We start from the raw sequence: 23,732 nt of genomic DNA, 5'->3' as shown, positions 1-23,732 counted from the left end.
GAGCAGCTGAGGGAAAGGGGGTTGTTCAGCCCGGAGAAGAGGAGGCTGAGGGGTGACCTTATTGCTCTCTACAACTACCTGAAAGGAGGTTGTGGAGAGGAGGGAGTTGGGCTCTTGTCCCAAGTGACAGGGGATAGGACAAGGGGGAATGGCCTGAAGCTCCACCAGGGGAGGTTCAGGCTGGACATCAGGAAAAAAATTTTCACAGAAAGGGTCATTGGGCACTGGCAGAGGCTGCCCGGGGAGGGGGTGGAGTCACCATCCCTGGAGGTATTTAAGGGAGGGGTGGATGAGATACTCGGGGACATGGTTTAGTGGTTGATAGGAATGGTTGGACTCGATGATCCAAGAGGTCTTTTCCAACCTAATGATTCTGTGATTCTGTGATTCTAAACTTTCTTTTAGTTGCACCTTTTATTTTACAGCAAGGAATAACCTAATGGCGTGGTTAAGTCCTGTATGACAATGTTTCCTGAACACCTCGGACGAGGTGGTCACATTCACAATACCTTGTGAGACCCTATAGTTTAGACGAAGGCCTATACTGTGTCTTCTTGAGATCTAATACTGAGCTTCATGGGACTGGGAACATTTCCTTGACAGTACTGTTTTGTGTTTTGTTATTTTGTTTTGGTTTGGTTTTTTTTCTCTTCTGTAATATTAAACCTTTTGTTCCATTTTGGCAATTACTCTGTGATAAAGATATTATATTTGAGTCCTATTTCCTGACAAATAAGAACTAGAAAAAAGTAAGAAGGAAACATATCGGTTTTTCATACCACCTTCAACGTCTGCGTGAGTTACAGATCTGCCTGCTGTATCCATCAAGGTGGCAACCTGGCATTGTCAGCAGCAACTCTTTTTCACACACAGCTTGGGTTGCCTGCCTGTCCTTCAGAAGTTCTAGTCAATTAGTCAATTAACAGGGAAGGAGAAATTTTAAGCTGTATCCACAAACTGTTCTATCTGCTATCACTGGAAGCTCCAAGATTGTCCAGGGGAACCTCCCTTGCACATAATGAATGCCACAGTGGAGTATTTCATGTAGGGGCACCCCCTTTGATGTACACATTCAGGTCAGAGAACTGCGGTCTCACTTCCCATTCAGGATTTGTTCTTATTTCTGAATCTGTGTACTATAATGAAGAAGTTTTAAATACTCGATAGAAAAAAATCACATCTCATACACTGGTTATAACCAGCCTTTGCAGACTTTGAAATCCAGAGCTTTGCCACACAGGGTGTTACTAAATGTATATTTCATTTAAAAAAAAGAAAACTAACCCCTGAAGTACTATTTCCAGGAGATAAGCTTGTGCATTTGGACATAAAAGTTATTAGTTCGACGATATGCACTGCAGCCTACATATAGTAAAACATTTTAGATTTAGCATATCTTGTGTCAATAGCTAAGAGGTACTAGCAAATTAAAAAAAAATAAATTGATATCCTTGATACGGTTTTATTTTCCTTTTCCTTTTAATCATATCACAGAATTTTCTATAGGTATAGCCAAATTCTAAGTAGCTTTGAAACAGTGAACATCAATTCATAGATATATTTAGAGTGCCTGATCTAAGGAGTTATCTAAAATCAACTATGCTCTAAAATGGTCCAAAGAGTGTATGGATGAGCATATAAAGTATAAAAATCCATTTCAGTGAGATGTGGAAAAATTTACAGGGTGGAATGTTTTGACCAACTGAACTGAAATTTCTCTTACACTGTTTATGTGTCCTAATAAAGAAAAAAAAGGAAAGTTCTAAGAAAAATTTCTGTCTTTCAGTATGTTGGTCTTATTCCATTACAGAAAGCAAAAAGATTCAGCCATGATTCTAAATAGACTACACCTGCATCAGTATTCCTTAACATGGCGGGTTTCCTAGTAATCTAGGAAAATTAATAAAACTCTGAAATTGTATATTGCAATGAAAAAGGCATCTGTATCACAGCATCGATTCATTTCAGAGAGATGAAATCTTATTTTATTTTGTTTTTTTTTTTTTATTATTTTTATCTCTGATAATACACACTGTGTCTACTCTAACATTGATGAGCACAATCTTACACAAGTTATCCCTTAGCTGAGAACTTCTGATATTGATCAGTTTGGGGATTTGTTTCAAATAATCAATTTGAAAGAGATAAACTACATTCTTGTAGTTCGCCAAAGTTATTCAGAAAGAAAAAAAGTAAATCTTTGAATCTGAAACTTGGAGTATGGTCATACAAAAACAAAAAAAAACAACAACCCCCTGGTAAAATAAGACCTGTGTTTATAGCATCTCAGGTACTCTGTGACATCTACTTGAGTTTGTTCATATTAACAAATGATGTGGTGCAATGATAGACTATGATATGACCCACTGTGGTCCAAGGATAAATTGTTTGTCTTTCTTCACGATACCTGTAGTTAATGCAACCTAGTTAGCTTCTATGAGGTTGTGTTTAAACTTCAATTTTTCATTAAATAGGTATAGGAATTAATACAGTCACAGTTCTGGCATGATAGTTACATACCAATAGTTTACGAATATTAAAAAATATCAACCCAATATTAATATTAATAAGTGCCCATAACTCTTATTTATCCTTTCTTATAATTTGAGATTTAGTTTCCTTTGAATTAACGGACACTGTACAGAGTTAGATGATGGAATTTTGTCATAATGAAGTTTGCTTATTTTTTGCTGACTGATTTGACACATGCATGCATACATATACATGTGTGTGCACCATGTATGCATATGAGATAACTTTTCTTCTTTAATTCCCCAAAGAGTATTTTGGCGATACAAGTTTTGACCATACAGTGGTTAGCCGTAACGCGAAAGAAAACATTTTTCCGAGGGTAAGAGTCACTAAACAAGTAATAAATTAGGATTAGACAACAGTGAGTCACTGTTATCAAATACACTGTAAACAATGCAATAATATATTTGGGCTTTTTTTAGCTTGTCTTTTAAGTTCTGTGCACATGATTTTTTCAGCCATTTGCATTAGATTTTTTGTTCTTTTTCTAGGTTGACTGGTATGAATCTACCTTCTCCTGTTATCAGCAGTAAGAACTGGTTACGACTCCATTTTACTTCTGACAGTAACCACCGACGAAAGGGATTTAACGCTCAGTTCCAAGGTAGGAAACGTATAAAAATGCAGCAAAAAATGTCCTTTACCTTTAAGCGTTGCTAAAGTGGCCATAGTAGAAGTCTGCGTTTAAAGATCAGGGACGTAATAAATATCCGACTCATATTACTACTGCTTTTACATTGAGTAGCTGTTAACCTTGTGTGATCAGGCATCTCTAAGAATTTACTCGTGGAAAAAGTATCTGTGCTTTACACTGCAGTTTGCTTTAAGTGTCTGCTTGCCTGCTCACTTTTTCTATAATAAATTGCTTTGCATTCATTTTGATCTTTGCCTTAAAATCATGCCTGGAACAAACTTGCAGAAAGTCAATTCCACAAAAAGGCATGTCCCCTACCTAAACATTATCTTTTCTCATTACTCAATCTCTAACTCTTATCCAGAAGCTACATTCATCATGTGGAAATCTGACTCATCCCTGGCAGAGCACAAATCGCATTTCAGGCTCTTGCATAGATTTATGTATACATCTTTAAAAGAAGACGAGAGGATGTCAGTGTTGCTGTCAATTACTGCTTATGTTCTCCAAGATATTCATTAAAATGCAATTTTTTAGAATGGAATCTTTATTGATTTTTGTACTTCATAAATCATTACTCAAGATCAAAGACACTGTAGTTATATAAAAGATAGAAGAGCTTCTTAATTTATCTGTAATTTTTAATTCTGTGCTTACTTAAGCAGTTTCAACCATTTTACTCCACGCACCATCAAATCATTTATTTTCTTTTTTCTTGAAATTGTAGGTCTCGTTTCACTTTAGAAATAACCACTACACTGTGCGTGATATGCACATGTAATGCATATAAAAGCGTTTAATGTACATAGTTCTTTTCTCTTTAAAAAGATTTTGATAATTCTAGTAAAGAAAAAAGAAATCTGTGAAATTCCATGTTGTTTTGGAAACTCAACATGAGTAGTTATTCTGTGATCCTTTGCATTTATTACTGAGGATGCGTATCTAATACCACTACTGGTGACAACGAATTTAAATTCACTGCTTAAGTTAACTCTGTGTCTTAAATCTATTATAATAAGATAGCAAAAAACCAACGTGGCTTATCTTGCTGATGCGCTAGAAAACTATGAATCAACAGGAAAAAAAAAGAAAGTTTGGAGAAAGAAACTTTTTTTCCTTTTCCTAGTAAGAATTCAAATTATCAGATTTTTCCATAGTTAGCATATAGCTATTTTAATTATTCAATTCATATAAAAATGAAATAATATTTTTATCATGTTACCATGGCTGTATTATTGCTGTAATGTGGCCTTTTAAAATCAACTGAAACCAATACCAGCAAACACTTAATTTTCATTTCTTTGTTTCTTTTTGAACAGGCAAACAGAATTATTATAATTTATTTCATCACAGTATTAGATGTGACAATTAACTTTAAAATTATGAACAGTTCATTTATTTGTTCAGCATTTTTTTTATTTTAGATATTTCTAACTTAACATTTTTGCCCTGATTTTTAAAATGGTCAAGAAAAACATCTCCTTAATATAAACATTAAAGCAGTGTATTCGAATTACACACTTGAATGTACTGACTAAATATACTTTTATAATTATTGACAAGCTGAATGTATAAGTAAAAGAATTTAATATCAAAGGTGTACCTAACTGTGGATGTTTGGATTTCCCCTTGAATTGTACTTATTATCCCATCCTCTATGAAACCAGAATAGAAAGTTAAAGAAAATTTTAACATTTTATAAATGAACAGGTATGGAGTGAAGGGTTCAGCACTTTTTTTCCCTCCTTCCCCACCCAGACCCTTTTATTTCTTTTTTTTTTCCTTTTTTTTTTTTTGTTCTTTTGATGTTGATTTAATCAATGAAATAGTAATGCCTCAATTTTCCAGTGAACCTGCAGAATGTTCAGTGTTTCTAGGCAGAAGAACTGGTTTAAGCGGCCCAGAAAACCACCAGAACAGCTCAATTACATGCTTTTCCTTGTCTGCTTCGTGTCTGCCATATCAGCAGTGTTGGTCTCACGGAAATCAGCACTTTCTGTGGAAATAATTGGACTCAGTTCTTGTTCTGCCTTGTTTTGTGATGGCTTTGCCAGAGGGGAAAAGACATTACATTCACTCACTTGTGGAATATCTTTTTTCATCCCTCCTGCGCTCACCTATGCTAATATACAAAGACTCTTTTCATATATTCAGTGGTAGTTGTAGAGTATATGATTTGTTTTATGCCAGCGCTTCATAAATGCATAAATTCCCTGGAGGTGAAGTAACATTAACAGTCTCAATATGAGATGAAAACCTAGAACTTCCCATCAACGGAGCTTATCACTGTACACAGAATGACTTAAAAGATGTGACGATGAATCCCCTGCTTTTGCATATTTACAGCAGGTATACTATGCTTGTTTAACTTTCACTTACTTCCAAAATGATAGAAGTTTTTTCTAATATCTTTGGGTTTCATTTTAAGAGAAAAAAAAATAATGGTTTTTTCCTATACTAAAACTAATCTGCTTTAGTTAAACATTTATTTCGGAATTCCTAGAAAGAGAATAAAATAAGAACATTTCCGAAGTAAAACCTGATTAATGAAAGTGTTCCACTTTTACAGTAAGTCAGATCTGTGTTGTAGCGTTACAAATTAAATAGGCTATTTCTGGCAAGAGATTCAAGGAGGAATTAGGTATTTTGTTCATTATCTACCAAAAGTTATCTGCCTGCTGTGTTTGACTACCTTGAATAATTCAGGACCTAATAAACAGATAATTGTGAAGTCAACCAAATAATATAATAGAGACTACTGAAATGTGTACTAAAGGAAAAACATGAGTGAAATAATATAAAATCAAAGTATTTATTTCAATGATTGTTTTTTGTAATTCAGTGAGTCAGCATATAAGTGAATATCTTTCCTTCCTACACATTCTTTAAAACCTTAGAAATAGTGTTTGAAATAAATTTAAAGGATTTATGGTATTTCCTTGGTTTATGGTACTTTTAGTCAGGGGTTTCAATTATAATTAACGCTTAAAATAAACTTGGAAAAGAAAATTAGCAAAAACAGTTGATATAATTAAAAAAATCAGAAGGAACATTTATTTTCTATCTCTTAAGTGATACTGAATATAGCATCACAGAATAATAAAATCATAGAATAGATTTGGTTGGAAGGGACCATTAAATGTCATCTAGTACAACCTCCCTGCCATGAACAGGGACATCTTCAACTCGACCAAGTTGCTCAGAACCCTGACCTTGAATGTTTCTTGTCCATACATGCTCACTTCTCAAGCTTGTGCAGTTCCCTCTAGATCACAGTGTCCCTCAGGCAGGTCAACCACACCACCCAGATTGGTCATCTGCAAACTTGATGAGGGTTCACTAGATCCTGCTGCCTGTGTCACTAAAGAAGATATTAAACCACACGGATCCCAATACGGACCCCTGAGGTACTCCACTTGTCACTGCTCTCCATCTGGACATTCAGTTGTTAGCCAGTGCCCTCCTGGATTCAACCATCCAACCAATTCCTCATCTACCAAACAGTTCACCCATCAAATCCATACCTCTCCAATTTATACAGAAGTATGTTGTGAGGGAAAGTGTCAAAAGCCTTATAGAAGTCCAGATAGATGATACTCATAGCTTTTCTCTTGTCCACTGATGTAGTTATTCTATCACAGAAGACCGCTAAGTTGGCCAGACAGGACTTACCTTTGGTGAAGCCGTGCTGGCTGTCTTGAATCACCTCCCTATCCTCCATGTGCTTTAGCATAGCTTCTAGGATGATGTTTACCATGATCTTCTCAGGCACAGATGTGGACCTGACTGGCCCGTAGTTACCAGGATCCTCCTTTCTACCTATTGTAAAAAAGACTACAGTGGTTCCCTTTTTCCAGTCACCAGAAACTTTACTCGACCACCACGACTTTTCAAATACTGTGGAGGGTGTCTTGACAGCTACATCAGCCAAATTCCTCAGGACTCTGGGATGCATCTCATCAGGTCCACACAGTCATATGCATGTTCAGTTTCCACAGGTGGTCACAAATCTCATCTTCTCTTACAGTTTATTTAATTTCCCATTAAGTAGTAATGAGGTAATAATTTGTATTTTGTTATATTTTTTTATCAAAAAAGTATTCCAGTCTTGATATGACACATCAACAAGTAGATAATCCACCATCTTTCTTGACCGTTCTTTTCTGTGGTTAACTGACCACTGCTAAATATGTAGTCTCACCTTCTCAATTCTTTTAATCTGGTTTGATCTTTTGCTGTCCAGTAACAGTGTTATGTTTTCCCTCAACAGAGCAAAAAGCTTCTTGTTAACCTTTTAATTCCCCTTTCTGAGGCACCCAGTCACCTCTCAGTCTCCTAGACAAACTAAGGAGGTTGAGTTCTTTAAATCTCTGGAAGTTAATTTGTACCAGTTACTGCATTTTTATTATGAATTCGTGATATTTGAAACTTCCAGTGACTACTTAGGTGATTTTAGCTGTCTTAAAATATCAGACTGACTAGTAATGAGCCTACAGCTAAAAGTTCATTTAACATTTTTCCCCACGTGTTTATTTTTTTTTTTTTCTACTGGTATTTTTTCTAGAACAAAATCATAAATACTTGGGAAATTAATTAGCAAAGTCATGTTAAAGTATATGTTGTACTTTAGAGGCATAAATAAGTTTTCTTAACTGTGTTAGTACGCCTGTGTGGCTGCTGTAGGTAGGCAATATTTGTTCACTTGTCTTTTTTCTTCGCTTGTTTTCTTCCCTTTCATATCATGTGTTTCTCCCTCAGTTTGATATTGTAATCGCAGATTTCTCCACATCCTATCAGTGCAGTCACTGTAGTATTGAGAAGTCATTTATTTTGAGAGTGTGCTATTTTGACTTCTTAGATTTGAGTAAGAGTGTGTTACACTGTTCTTCCAGGATTTTTGCTTGACTGTGATTGATTTACATTGCAAAGGTATTTATTCAGCTATGTAGTAAAGTCTGTACAAGTCTACAATGAGGTAAGTTCTCAGAGAATCTTTGTTTATGAAGTAAGAAGGAATAAATTTTTCTTCTTTTAAAAGTAAGAATCTTTTGGCCTAAGCTTCACGTGAGACAGTTGATTCTGACTAGCTTCCTTTTGGGAAACTGACTTAAACCATCATTTTCCAGTCTGATTTTCAGTCTGTCTCAAAACTTGAGTCCCTTAATACGTCTTACATTGGCACTTGAGAATATAAAATACCCAACACCATTAATCACTGGCCTCTATTTTCTTATTTCTAAATTTAGGCTGTTTGATAAAAAAGGAGAATTTTAATCCAAGAAAAACTATAATAATGAAATCAATGTTTGACATCTTACCTTCCTACGCATTTAATATATATTTAGCCTCTCTGGAATAAAAGCTTTGATTTTTTTTCATGTATACTTTTGTCTGCTATGCTAAAATTATAAGATATCCTTTAATAGCTTAATATTAGTCTATGACGTGATAAGGAAAGAGCTGGAGAAAACATTCAGACTGTTTCCTTGTGAATATAGCTTGTACATCCCCTAAGAGCTAGTAGCTTAAAATAGCTACTCCTATGTCTTTTTAAAATTCATAATCAAAGTAATTCTGCTTATATATTGAGTTCAATGCATCCTTAAGATAAAATTGCCTCAGTTCCTCCCAGTTTTAGACCCTAGTAGCTTCTCCTTTTTCAATGTTTAACAATAGAAATAATTTTTGAGTTTATTGTGAAAACTGCCGTCTCATAAAGGCAACATGCATACTTAAGAAAGATCGGAGATCTTGTATTTAGCAGAGCAAAATATTCATTTTTCTGAAAATTTAAAACACAGCTCAAAAGCTGACTTAGAGTGATACAACAACAAGAAAATGTATTTAAAAGAACTACACTTACTTAGTGTACAAAAGAATTGAAACCTGGGATTAATCTCTTTCATCAAGGCTCCCAGTCCAAAGTTTAGGTAGAATATTTTAGTGCCAACAGATCAAGATTTTGGACAAAGACTCAGATCACATGCAGATTTTTTGAATTTAGAATTTCTTAATATGAGGCCATTATTTTCAAAAGTCTTACTACTAAGCTACCCCACAGGAGCATAGTATTATGAACCCTCGATTTGGGGCCATTTTCAGAAGAAACAAACAAGACCTCAGTAAAAGTCCAATCAGATTGCTATGGGTAATACTTCTTTCTTGAGTGTCTACCAAACTCTCTAGGTTCCTAAGGAGGGTCAGGCGTAGCTGTTTCATGATACCAGCACTTTGCAGATGCCAGTCTAGTAACAGATGTTCATTCCTTGGGTCTTGTTTGGCATCGTTTCGTCCTCGCTGGAACTATTCAAAACACTGTATTTGTGATTGAAAGAAGTATATCATCTTGGTTCACACTTTTACATGTCACTGTTTTCCCTTAAATTACCCGCAAAATGAAAGATGACATTTAAATGACATGTTGAAGTACTTCCAAAGCAAGGAACATTCTCCTAGTGCATGGAATGTTCAGCTACTCTTTGTCAGGAATTGTGTTACGCTCACTCGATGCCTGGTCTTCAACAGTCCTTGTTTAAAGGCATCACTGTCCCAAGGCTACCCAACTTCTAGGACAGTTGTTTTCTATGCTTTTCTGATATAATGAAACTACTGTTCTGATGTAATGAAATTCACGCATCTCCAGTGAACTCCATTTTTTCTGGTATAAAAATACACATTTGGAAAATGTTAGAATCATAGCATCCCTAGGCTGGAAAAGACCTTTGAGACCATCAAGTCCAACTCATCCACAACTAAATCATATCCCTAAACACTCTGTCTACCTGTCTTTTAAACATCTCCAGGGATGGGGACTCAGCCACCTCCCTGGGCAACATGCTCCAGTGACTGATAACTCTTTTGGAGAAGAAATATTTCCTAATGTCTAATCTGAACCTCCGCCAGCACATGTTGAAGAAACTTTAGATTTCACTAATCTCTAGACCAGGCAGTAGCAGTATAGAAGGAACAGCAGAATGTGGGCCTAAGGACTTTAAATAAGAGCATATGCACAACTGATGGAGAAATGCAAGTTATACGGAGCGATGGAGATATGCAAGTTTCAAGGACATATGCATAACCTACATGCAATCAGAAAATCAAATAGATTCATCATTTTATGTTTGGCATAGACTGAAAGCGTTCACATGGCCAATTTTTACATGGGAATAAAGTAGACAGATCAAAGAGTGGGCCGTCATTATTACTACCGGTGTAGTTTCTTCATTATGTAAGAGTCCTTTGAAGTTCATCTGTATGCTGTATAACAGTCAAATTATTAGTGTAAGAACGGTGTTTTAGAAAGAAAAGGTGGTCAAATACTGACTTCAGAACAGGATTTTCTGATAAACATTTTGATCATCCCAGTAAGTGGCCCTATGACCATGTTAATGGAGAGGAACCATAAATCAGCCTTTGACACTCCAGTTAAGTGGCATTGAAACAAAGAACTGTGTAGATGTAATTTTATCATTTATTTTTTAGAGACAATTCCTGTGTACTACTCCTCAGTATGTTCTATGATAGCATATATTCACTATGCAAACTGTGTTGATACTACTTTCCAGCACAGTTGAGGACATCTGTAGGCATTGAGGACTCAATGCCTGCTGAACTTGTTTTATTATGATATATCGTATACTGATGGCACAAAGGAGCTAAAGCAGTCCGTCAGGGCAAGTGGCCACTAAGTGACTTGCAGAAGGTTAATGGGAAACAAATGTCTGTGCCTCTTTTTAAACTTACAGATCCTGTGTCATCGTACGCACGCGGAATGAGAAAGATTTGTGTAAAAATCTATTGTGACATGGATTTATGTTGAGACTGTATCACTTGTTCACTAGTACTGTACATGCAGAGATTTCCAGCACAGGGAGCAGGTGGAAGGTCTGATAATGACAGGCAGTACTTTGCTGGATTGATGGAATAAGGATGCCAACTGATCATGAACCTGCAGCTTTTACGGGTATCCATATAGTAGAAATATCTATGCCTGCTGTGAAGCTCTCCAGAGTTGTAACACTGATTAGTAGGGAAGATTTTGAAAGCTGTTAGTGAGAGAAACACTGGGATAGCGTGTTAGACAGAATACTCTTCAGGCAGGGAGTACAGAAACAGCAGAAGGTTGGATTATTCTGGTGAGTAGGTTTAAACAATAGATCCTATGGAAAATTGCAATGCCTCTGTGAAAGTCAAGAAATGGGCAGCCAAGAAAGAAACTTCCAAGAATTCTCCTAGGTTATTGAGTCCAAGGCTTTGTTTTATCAAAGAGTTTATTAACTAATTCCATTCACAAACTAAAGTGAATGGTAAGATTGAGAATGTTTGTTTTTAACTAATGTTATAAATGCTAAACTTTTAGAAAGAATTAATGGTACAACAGAATGTAGGAAAGCAGAAAAAAATGCCTAGAGACAGCTAACATTCTATTTACTGCTCCCACATGACTTTGAGCAATAAGAAAGAAATGTTTGATTTATAAGAAGGAGGCAGAGAGGATATTGATGCTGTCAAAGGAGGAATTGTAGGTAATTTCTTCCAGACCCAAATGGTAGTAGTCCCATAACTGCATCTTTTGAGGAGAACCCAGTAAGACAGACAGACTGGGGCAAACAGCACACTTCATTGGACACTGCAATCTGATATAAGAGAAGACTTTGTTTCAAAACAGGAGTACTCAACTTCAAGAAAATTGGAGCAGTGAAACTAAAGCAGAAGGAAATTGATGAATTCTGCACTGTACTGAGTTACATTTGGTGATTCACTGTAAGAGTAATCCTATGAATTTCATTGTAAATACTTCAGTGTTTCTTACTGAATTCTGCAAAATACATAAAGCTGTGTTAATCTTTGTAATAGATATCTCTCTTCCACTCTCTGTCAACATAGAAAATACTGAAAATATTAATTTCTTTCTTGTACTGTAGCAAAGGCAGAGAACTGTTCAAATGCATTCCTTATAATGACACTGTGCCTAAGGCTGGCGAGGAAAGGCCCTGGCTGTGATCCCCAGATACTGGACAATACTCTGTTCCTCTTCACCTTCAAATTTCTATGCTTGGAAAAAATCTGCAGTGAAAGGCAGCCAAGAGCTGAACTCAGCAGAGCAGCAGCAGAAGCAGCTTGAGGAAGTACCAGCAGATGATGTCAGAATATTTCAGCTTTGAGTGGCAGCCAGTATTCAAGGCCTTGTAGGTTATTTCATGCAGGAAGAAAAACTGTCAATATACTCATGTATTTGGGTAGTTGGGAAAAAAAAATATGTTATCCCATCCAAGATCTACACAAGACCTGTTACAAGGAATATGCTGGGAACACACGGCGAGCACCACCTTTCTTGTTATGAAATCACAGAATCATAGAATCATAGATTCGTAGAATCACAGAATAGTTTAGGTTGGAAGGGACCTTAAAGATCATCTAATTCCAACCCCTCTGTCATGGGCAGGGACACCTCCCACTGGCTAAGGCTGCCCAAAGCCCATCCAACCTGGCCTGGAACACTTCCAGGGATGGGGCAGATCACATACAAGTATTCTCAAGCTCTAACTATCTTAGATAGAGGGTAGATTAGATCAAGCATAATGCTATGTCAACTGGGCTGTGCATCTGATGCCTTATCTGGTTCTGGTATGGTTTGCATACTGCACACCATTTATCTGTTTGCATATGTGCGGTTAAATATAGATGCAATCAATTAGTTCCATACATGAGGAAACCCCACCAAGGTCTTAGCGACACATTGTTTCTCAGCCAAATGACTTGTGGTTATGGGTTACTCTTACGAATTAATGAAGAAAGGTTTAAAAAAATGCCGATAATCAACCTGATATCAAAGAGGAGCCAAGTCTATCTGCCTATTGTTTTCAGACCCTAATTTAACACGTTGTTTAAAACCTTTAACGGCTAAGATTCCACAGCTTCTCTTGATAATTCATTCCAAGGCCTCATCACTCAGTGTTAAAAAGCTTTTTTCTTATGTACCTAAAGTCTCCCTTGCTACAAATAAAGACTGTAACTTCTTGTCCTAAGCCTAGTGGAACTGCAGAAGGTATCTTTTCTCTTTGCACTTCCCTCTTTATGTTCAAAATGTATCATAACTCATCAAATGCTTTTCTAGATTAAACTATCTTACAGTTATGCCCTACAAATAAACAATTAGTTGTGCTTCATACCATCTTCACTTTCAGCCCATTTTTTGGTATCTTCCTTCTTACTAATTTCTATCCTGTCTCCCCTAAGCCAAATTCACAACTAGAGAATAAGATTGAATATTCTCGGTGCCAAAACCCACCTCTTGTCTCACATTTGTACAGCTTTCTGCTCACTCCTGATTTGTCAGGCGATACTAAAAAAAGACAACTTTTACTTGAACTTTGCAGCCACCCTGGAAATATATGACTGATAGAGACTTTTCATACTGTAATACAGATAATTTGAAATTCAGCTTCAGTCACAAAATACAAACTCTCTCCAAAACATTGTATATAAGATAGAAGAAAACAAAACAAAACAAAAACTAATTAAAAAAGAAAAAAAAGTCATGGTGGGAGAAGCTGAGTCTTAAAGATGACTGCCTCCTACCTTCATGTTGTCTGTGTAATTACTAGTTAATTATGAGTTAATTACTACTAGAGAAGGAGAATAAGGTCTTCAAGGTAGTCAAAACCAAAGCGAAATTTATCTTTTGCAGAGGAATTTCTTTGAATAATTTGAGTTCTTTTTTTTTCCAGATAGTTTTATATTTGAGTGATAATTTTATGGATTCATAAGACGTACATGTAACTGTTTATTAAAATTTTCTTTTTTTTTATTTTAAATTGTTTTTTAATTTTTATTTGATATTTTCTTTGAGTTAGCACAAGCTTGCAACCTTGTACGGTGATAGAAGGATTCTCTGAAAAAAAGTGTAACTCTCCTATATCTTAAAGGACACAGAGCTGCCAACACTGCCTCTCTCAGTGTATCTTCAAATATAACTTCAAATGAGAATTAATTGCTCCACATATTACAAGAACATAATAACCCACAGTAAGAAGCGCTTCATAAGATGTTAATAGAATTCACAGAAAATTTGGTTTTCTATCCTTGAAATTACACTTGAAGAACCTTTATATGTTAAAAGGAATTTTTGTTAGCTTGCAAGTTCATCTTGTTTATAATCAGTGGTTCATTCAAAAGCACCTTCCAGTGTTAGAGAAAAAATATAAAACCATTGAATTTTCTTGAGAACCATGACGGGGCTTTGTGTTGATTTCAGATCAAGTTTTAGGTTACTGAGTTTATTTTTTGATATGTATTGATTCTGCCACAGTCAAAAATATGTGTATATATTATTTATTGGTTAATATTTGGTTTTGTTTAATAACAGCGAATTGTTCACTTAGTGCTTATAGAACTTTTTATATACACAAATCTGGATTTTCTCTTACTTTGCATTTGGAACATTTTTTGCACCAGTGAAATGCATGTATTTAAAAGCTATGCACGTTCAGGGAATATTTCACAGGCTGACTGCTTCATGCTTTTATTTAGCCATATGTAGTTTTTAAAACCACTGTTTAGAATTATAATGAAAAAGCAAACCTTCATATTTCATTTTCTTAAGCAATTTGGAATATACATGAGGCTGCAAAGGCAGTTTTCAGTGAACTGCTCTGGGAAACAAACCTGTGGAAAATAAAAATAATTTTAAAACATTCATTGTTGTATGAATTGTAGGAAATCATCCTTGCTGTAATGAACTGCTCTTTATAATATGCTTTTACAATAGTAGCAGCATTAGAGCAATTCTTTTGTGAATTACCCCTTCTTATGAATGTAAGCAGAATAAAATGGAGAAAATTTTCCTTTTGAACTGTAGAGAGGCAGGAATGTAGAGAAAGCTGAGCATATTGAAGTGCCTCATAGTTCTAGAAAATAAAGCTGACATTACCAATGCCTTCACTTTCAAAAATTACAAATGCAAGCGTATTTTAACATTTTTAAGGTGCACTTAAGGTGCATTAGTTCTAAAACTTCATGCTAGAAATATACAATATTAATGAGCATTTCTAAATTTCCAGTTCTCTGATATAAAGAAGAAGAAAAATAATGCATATTTGGGTATGATTCAGCCTTAATACACTGAATAATAGATTTTTAAAGTCAGAAGTCACAGTTCATTTTGAACATGAGCAATGCTCTTCTAAATCCTCTCCCTAGTGATAAAAGTTCATTGAATTCCTTATAGCTCACTGTGGTAAAGGACTTACTGAAACAGTATGTAGGGGGAAAAAAAGTCGTTTTCTCCTCTTTTAGCAGCATTTCTGATCTGCCATTGTATAGCTGATTAAAAAAATCAAAAAGAGAGACTCATTAAGGCAGTTCTTAGCAATCCATTAATTTTAGAATATCAAATATTCAATGAGTATTGTTTGAGCTATGAAAACATTATAATGATTACAATTTGCTACATAGTAATTTGTTTTTTTTAAAAAACCCCAAACATGAATCCATAGGTGATTTTAGTTACCAATAATTTTTCATAATAAATTTTGACTAGGCAGATAAACATTGTGTAGAAAAGAACTATTCCACCAGATACACACAGGTAAAACTGAAATCAGAATCTGACAACCATAACTAAATAATGTCAGTGAGGTGCAAATAAAAAGAAGTGTTAGAAATATTAGAACGAAATTATAATTCTACTGAATAATAAGTGAAATCTTACATTACTGTTGTTCTAATTAAGCAATTTAGCAAAGCTAATATGAAATTAATATTTATGTGGATTTAATTTGAATGTAAAATGAGTGTCATATAAACTTGATGTTTCAAGGAAGTTCTAAAAGTCAGAACAGAAATACCCAGTCTGCATGGAACCGGGGATTGTCTGACTACTCAGGCTCGTAGCTTACAGAAGTATGAAATTATGCTAAGATTTTATCAACATTGTGGTGAGCACATGATGTGTCTTGCTGTGTAAAGATACCACGAAAGTTTAGACTCAAGGGTTTCCATGTTCAAGACTGAGGAGAACTTCAAACTATGAGTAAAAGTCATGTTCTATAGGAAGTTCTGAATCTTCTGGCCAGACAAATAGTACTTGTCAGTGCTCATCAAGGCCAAAAACCACTGTCTTGTCTACAAGATGAGCTTCTGAAAGAAGATCACCTTCCATGTACAATAGCAGTATATTTACTACGATTATAACAGTGTCTAAAGGTATCATAGTACATGTCATAGTCTGCTGCAGGTAGAATCATAGAATCACTAGGTTGGAAGGGACCCGCTGGACCTCTCTTCCTGGTCTCTGTTGTCCATCACCTCTCGGATTCATGCCGATGACCCAGCCTCTGTTTGGGTGCTGCTCTAACTGTGAGCTCCTCCGTGGAGTGCTCTAAGAGCTCCTCCTTGGAGTGCCCTAACTTTCTCGCTTTCCCTCAGCTGCTCTCTCTTGGAGTGGTCCCTCTTACTCCGAGCTCCTCCTTTAGGTGGTCTTCTTCTGAGTGGTGTCCCTCTGAGTGGTCTCCCTAACTGCTCTGCCATGCCAGGCTTTATACACCCTTATCGCCTTGATAGCGGCTACGCCGGTGACTGGCCACTTCTCAGGATCCCACAACTGCAGCACTTAAGACTAAGATCAGCTGCCCAACAATTATTATCTCTTCTTTACAACATACACTACAATAATCTGCTAAGGTAATGTGAGGAAGGACAGGAGTCATTCCTTTGTAACAAAGAGGTGAGATTTACCTACTGAATGAATTTTGGCTTCTTTCTTCAAAGGCAGAGAAGTTAAGAATAGTCATGAATCTAAAAGGATCTTTCTTTCATGGAGGTAGTTGTCATAGAGTTGCCCTAATGATAAAGGGTCTTTCAAAGAGATCTGTGTCTTATAGAGCACAAGTCTTAAAGGAATGGCTAGGTCAACCATGGTTGTTTAGCCTGCAGAAAAGGAGGCTTAGAGGAGACCTTATCATTCTCTACAACTATCTGAAAGGAGGTTGTAGTGAGGGGGTTGTTGGTCTCTCATCCCAAGTCACAGGTAATAGGAAAAGAGGAAATGGCCTCAAATTGTGCTGGGGGAGGTTAGACTGGATATTAGGAAAAAAAATTCTTCACTGAAGGCTTGTCAAGCATTAGAACAGGCTGCCCAGGGAGGTGGTTGAGTCACCATCTCTGGAGGTATTTAAGAGACATATGAATGTGGTGCTTAGGGTCATGTTTTGAGTGGTGAACTTGGCAATGTTATGATAAGTGTTGTTGATCTAAAAAGTCTTTTCCAATCTAAACAGTTTGAGGATTCTATGATCTAACCTCATACCTGTCTTCAGCCATAGCTTGATTTGCAGACTTCTTGCATCCATATTTGCTAGTTCCTTTTCACAGAGAATTTCCCATGTCTACCACTTTTTGTATGAAAAAAAATGTAAGCCTTTGTCTTGTTAAACTCATTTCATTACCTAGTCAATGGGTCATGAAAGGTCTTTTTGAAGTTCTCCACGCTGCAGTCTATATATAAAAATTCTTGCTAAAAATTCTCTGAGCTTAGTTATTTGTGAACATTTTGGTTTAACTCATTGAGTTGTATGACTTATCTTCAGGGTTACCCTCAATGGATTGAGAATAGCCCTGAAGAGAAGGACTTTGGAGTCCTCATCTTGGTAGATGAGAAGCTCAACATAAGCTGGTAATTTGTGCTTGCAGCACAGAAAGCCAAGTGTATTCTGGGCTGCATCACAAGAGATGTAACCAGCAGCACAAAGGAGGAGATTCCACCCCTCTACACCATTCTGTGAGAACTCACATGAGGTCTCATTCTGTTTTGGAGTTCTCAGCACAGAAAGGACATGGATCTGTTAGAGTGAATCCGGAGGGCTGGAGCACCTCCCATACGAGGACATGCTGAGAGAGTTGGGCTCGTTTAGCCTGGAGAGGAGAAGGCTCCAGAGAGAACTTATGGCAGCTTTCCAGTACATGAAGGGGCTGCAGGAAAGATGGGGAGGGGCTCTTCATCAGGGAGTGCAGTGGTAGGATGAGGGGTAATGGTTTTAAGATGAAAGAGGGGAGATTTAGATTAGGTATTAGGAAGAATATTTTTTTTTCCTGTGAGGGTGGTGAGGCACTGGCACAGGTTGTCCACAGAGATCTTCTTGATGTCCCATTGCTGGAAGTGTTTGGAACTGGGCTGGATGGGACCTTGAGCAACCCAGTGTAGTGGGAGGTGTCCCTGTCCATGGCAGGGGGGAGTTGGAACTGAATGAACTTTAAGATCCCTTTCAACACAACCCATTCTATAATTCTATGATTGTTTATCTGAACTTTCTCAACAATATTAGGTGTTTCTTACCTGAACATACAAATATTTAAAATAATTAATGTTTTTTCTTTTTATCTCTACTCTTCACTTAAGTGAATACAGACAGTGTTCCAGTTGTATTTTACACTTCAAATACCTTGGGCAAGGAAACTTCATAGGGGAATAGGCTTTCTATGACAACTTTTTCAGTGGCAGAATGGCAGCAGGTCTCAAATGTATCAAACCTCCTTTATTCAGATACAGATATCAATTATTATTATTTTAAAGCAACCCAATAACATTTTTTTAAATATTTCATAGTAATTTCTTGGAAGTATTTTTTCACAAACAACAATTTGTCAGAATACAATATATGTCTGTACTATACATATCTATAAACACTTTTTCTGACTGAAAGTAATAATTTTCTAATAGCCTCAAAATACATAGGGAATGTCTTTCTAATACTTCATTCCTATTTTATTTTATTACTTTCCTGATTGTTACCAGCTGTTGAAAATTTACTCATTGGTTCATCTTGGGCAATTGCCTTTAGGTGGTCTTGTTTGAGCACGCAGGTTGGTCAAGAGGTCCCTTAGAAACTCAACTGTTTTGTGATTCTGATCCTTTCTTGAAACTATATTTCTGCTAAATTGTCAGAATCTTTTCTGCAAGGTAATAGTAATTGGAGTAAAATGTATTTTCTTCACAGGGGTTCAAATATATTAGAAACTAAGAGGTCCAGAAAAATCAGAATAGATTTGCATGGAGGTTTACCATTCAGAAATTTCACTTTAACTTTCATGATCCCTTTGAATAATGCCAGACATGTTTTTTTTCATGGCTGACTCTAATTTAGCTATAGTAAAAAGTTAATGAATACCACCAGTGGCAGCCAGTAGGCTGACAAGATTGTCTTAGATTTTCCGTGCTTAGCTCAGCCCTTCTCCCTGAAAAAGTGTCTCATCTCCAAAAGACTCTTGAAGTTATGATTAACAAAAAAGATGAAGTTAATTCAGTTAGCTTAACTGAATGTTTAAGGGGAGACAGCGGAAAGCTATGCAAATTTAAAAAGTAATCACTTAAAAGGTGGAAAGTGCTGTTCATATCTGACTTTATTAACATAAACTCATTCCTCTTTACTTGCTATTAAATGGCAAATCATCTTTGAAATCAGGAAAACCTTGTTAATGAAAGAGCAATCAGGAAGTAGAAAAGAAGTAGCTGAGAAAAGTTATTCAAATGGGATTTAAATGGTTACAAAACTTTCAATTTAGTGTATTTCCTTTATATTATAGGAGATTTAACTGGTTCACTCAAACCAAACTGTTCAGTGATCTCTATTTCTTTTGCAGAGGTTGAACAGTTTGCATTTTTAAGATATACTTTTTTAAATTCTATTAAAAACTAGAAGAAAATACTATGCAGGTCTCATGCCAAAACTTAAACAGTGTAATAGAGACAGAATTTTGGTATTTATGTCTCAAATTATCCCATTTAACATCATGGATCCCTGTGTCTCACAAATATCTATACTTGGCTATTAAGGTTTTCCAGACATAAAAGCTCATGTCATCTAATGTTACTGTCTGAATTGTAGGATCTAGTTTCAGCAGGTGATATGAGTTTCTGTTACATTTTATTGAAAGGAAAAGGCATCTCCAGAGGATGATTCATTGTGGCTGTCTTAGAGGGGATGAATTGCCCCCTTGAGGTAGCAATTTCTCTTCATAAAACATACATTTTAGATGACTGATCTTAAGTATTGCGAAACCCCTATCTAATGTTCATTCAGAAAGATACAGAATGCTTTTTTCTAGACATGTGAAAAATCTCCAAGGGTGGAAACTGTAGGACCTGGTCAATGCTTGACTGTCCTAATACTGAAAAAAAATGTCATATATCAAATCAGAACCTCTCTTGTTTCAATTTATATCCACTGTATTTCAAACTGAAGCTGATGGGTGTAATTTTTTCCCCAATCCTGAGAAGTGTGCTTCAAGTATGTTTAACAAATACTTTCAAGAGTGAAGTTCTATGAGGAGTTTGAGTGATGAATGCCAATTTCACCCTTAAACAGGGTCACATGTCAAAGAGAAAGAGAGAAGTATAGTTCTTTTCTTTGTCCACTGTATAATAACTCAATGTTTTTACCATTCATCCATGAAAGTGAACAATGTGAGTTTAGAATCCTCAAGGAACTTCCCACGTGTTTTACATGACACAGATATTAATAAATTGTGAAATTCATGCTGGCGAAGGGAGCACAACTCCAGACAATATCCCACGTATTCATTACAAGAGTTGTGCTGTTCATTTTCTGTTAAATATGGAGTAATTTTAACAGACTGGTTATGCAGCCAAAAAAAAAAAAAAAAAACCAGAACACAAGGCAGCACTTGATAGAAATTTTAACATCTAAGTCAAGAAAGTAGTCCTAAGAAAATCATACCCATGATGTTTACCCTTCCAGGAGCCCTTGGGGATATTAGCCTTACTGGCTACATTGATGTCTCTGAATAATATGTTCCTGTCTTAGAAGAAAAGAAAACAGCACAACGCTATCAAATCCATTTCATCTCATGTAGCTACAATTGTGTTTCAATCATCTTTGATCATTCGAACAGCTGTTTTCCAGGTTTAGACATAAATGTCTGCACTTGCAATGCACATAGAACTAAAAGCACTTTCTGCAGTGCCTGCTTCACTCTGAAGTTACAAGAGCAGAAAAAGTCAAATATAGAAACAAATACTATGAAATCACTATTTTTAATGTGATCTCTAAGGAGAAGGCTCAGAGGAGATCTTATAGAAACCTTCCATTTCCTGAAAGGGCTACAAGAAAGCTGGGGAGGGACAGCTGCAAAGGCTTGTAGTGAGGGGCAATGGGTACAAACTGGAGAGGGGCAGATTTAGACTGGACATTAGGAAGAATTTCTTCACCATGAGAGTGGTGAGACACTGGCAGAAGTTGCCCAGGGAAGCTGTGGCTGCCCCATCCCTGGAGGTGTTCAAGGCCAGGTTGGATGGGCCTTGGGCAGCCTGAGCCAGTGGGATGTCCCTGCCCATGGCAGGGGGGTTGGAACTGGATGGTCTTTAAGATCTCTTCCAACTCAAACTATTCTATGATTCTATGACAAGTTAACTTGTTCTTCCAATTACTTCACTTCTTAAAAATATTTGCGTACAGATCAGTGTAGAGTGTAATAATCATAAAATTTATCCCATACATTGACAAAAAATATAGCGGTTAATCTGTGGTGTTGGTTTATATAGTATGAGGGAAAAAAATCACTGCTATTTCTTAGAAGAAAATACTTGAGTTTGTTTTTTATTTCTGTTTGTATCCAGAAGAAGTCATTGCATTTAAAACTTGTTAACCACGTCAAGCTCTAGAAAGGAAAACTGCTTAATATGAATCATTGAGTGGCTCTGTGGTGTTTGGCTGCCTGCTGGATTAAACCATGACAGTTCCTTAATGTATAAGTGCACTAGTTTCTTCTCATTTCTCTTCTTACTTTGCTCCTGATCCCTCCTATGGTGCCTTAACTGCTTAGTAGTGATAGGCTGGGAGTTTGTCAGCCGCTCAGCTGGCTAAGGAGAGAAAACAGATATTAAACCTCTGCTGCACCTGTTCTTTCTCACAAAACTTTGTCCCTTTGAGAGCTCTTACTCTCTCTCTCTTTCCGATTCAGTTGAAATTGCCCCGTAGATACAAAAAATGTGAGGTGAACCAAAGAATGTAGCATACTGTGATCCTACAATCTTAATCACCTTACGAAACTGAATTAAAAACCCATCTACTACTGAAAAGTGATTCAAATAAAAGATGTGTTTATTAAATTTAAAGCTTAGTCCTCATATATTTGTATTAATGTACTGTACATTTTATGTAAGAAATATGTTTAAGATTTTTGCCATATGCTTGGTCAAACATTGGAAACCTACAGATGTGATTAGGATTGTTTTTTTTTCTTTTCTTTGACCCTAAGGTAACTTGAATTCCAAATATTGCGAATCCTGATAATTTCTGTTTAAAAATTGCACCTACTGAAACATGAGAAATGGCTCTATTTTTGTAAAACTATATTTGGATCATCACAAAAACTGCAGCTATTTCAATCTGTTTGTCGGATTCCTGTGTAGCTTTGTATTATTGTAATGTACGATTTGGCTGCTGTATGCCCTCTCTACAAGGTTTAATAATGAATTATCTTGGTTTTGTTTCCTTGTCTTTTCAGTGAAAAAAGCAATTGAACTGAAATCAAGAGGAGTCAAGATGTTGCCCAGCAAAGACAGTAACCACAAAAATTCTGTCTGTAAGTTGTTTATACCATTAGTGACTGCATATATCTTTTTGAGGTCTATCAAATATACAAATTAAAGAGAGAGGTGTCGGGAAACTATGGTCATGAAATGGATATTATGCTTTCAATTGTCACTGAATTAGAACTCCGCTGGTAATATTGAGGGTGTAGAAGGCAGAATATGGTGTTGTAATGTATGAAATATATTGATTTGAGGGAAAAAAAATATATCTATCGAGATATTTAGAATTCAGAGATGCAGGGCAAGTTATCAAATCCAAGCAGAGTAGTACCATGTAGACTTTATCAATTTAGTACTGTGGATAGGGAAATTATCTTAGCATTTTCTGGATCTAAGTTCATACTTCCCAATCTTTCCTCCCCCCTCAGTTAACATCACAGCTCCAATTCTTCTGCCTCCTTGCCAAACTGTGTCCAATCCTGTGATGCAGCACAGCAGGGGTTAAAAACTGCTGTAATTCCCAGCTTTTCAAAAAGGCGAAGATCAGAACATCAGCTTCCCTTCAATGCATGTTTCGTGCACTCTGGAATGACATCTGTTTAGACCCTCTACACCTTTCCCCCTGCATATATTGTAAGGGTAAAAGCAAGATGTTATTGATGGAAGTATAAGGCTGTTATTTTTTTGATTATCACTGTCCCCGAACAACAGGTAATGTGAGCAGCAGCCTGAGAACTCTTACTCCGCTAATTAGGGCAGTCTTGAAAGAAGAAAAACACAAGATAATTTTATATTTTGGAAAAGAGAGCTTATCTTAGCCCTTTCAAAAAGCCAAAGGCTAAGCCAGCGTTCACCCCCAAACCATTAAAAGTACTTGTATAGTGATTAAGATGTATTTGAATTAATTAATTCTTCATCTAATAACACTGAACTCAGTGGAGTGAAACCCAGGTTCTGTTTGCCTCATTGTGTGCTCTTCTGCCGATACAGAGAGAATGAGTTTCTTGAAGGTTA

The 23,732-nt window shown here is 36.3% G+C and overlaps 1 protein-coding gene across 1 annotated transcript in view; it reads left to right on the top strand.

Annotated features, from left to right (window-relative positions):
- CSMD1 (CUB and Sushi multiple domains 1) overlaps positions 1-23,732 on the top strand; it is a 1,155,040-nt gene that overhangs the window by 717,130 nt on the left and 414,178 nt on the right. The window contains exons 6-7 of the mRNA XM_054063646.1: positions 3,024-3,136; positions 22,691-22,768. Of these exons, the coding sequence (XP_053919621.1) occupies positions 3,024-3,136; positions 22,691-22,768 (191 nt within the window). The remainder of the gene's footprint in view (positions 1-3,023; positions 3,137-22,690; positions 22,769-23,732) is intronic.

The sequence above is a fragment of the Cuculus canorus genome, chromosome 3 (assembly GCF_017976375.1).
Source record: "Cuculus canorus isolate bCucCan1 chromosome 3, bCucCan1.pri, whole genome shotgun sequence".
NCBI classification, from domain to species: domain Eukaryota; kingdom Metazoa; phylum Chordata; class Aves; order Cuculiformes; family Cuculidae; genus Cuculus; species Cuculus canorus.
This window is presented reverse-complemented; position numbering and strand designations above follow the sequence as displayed.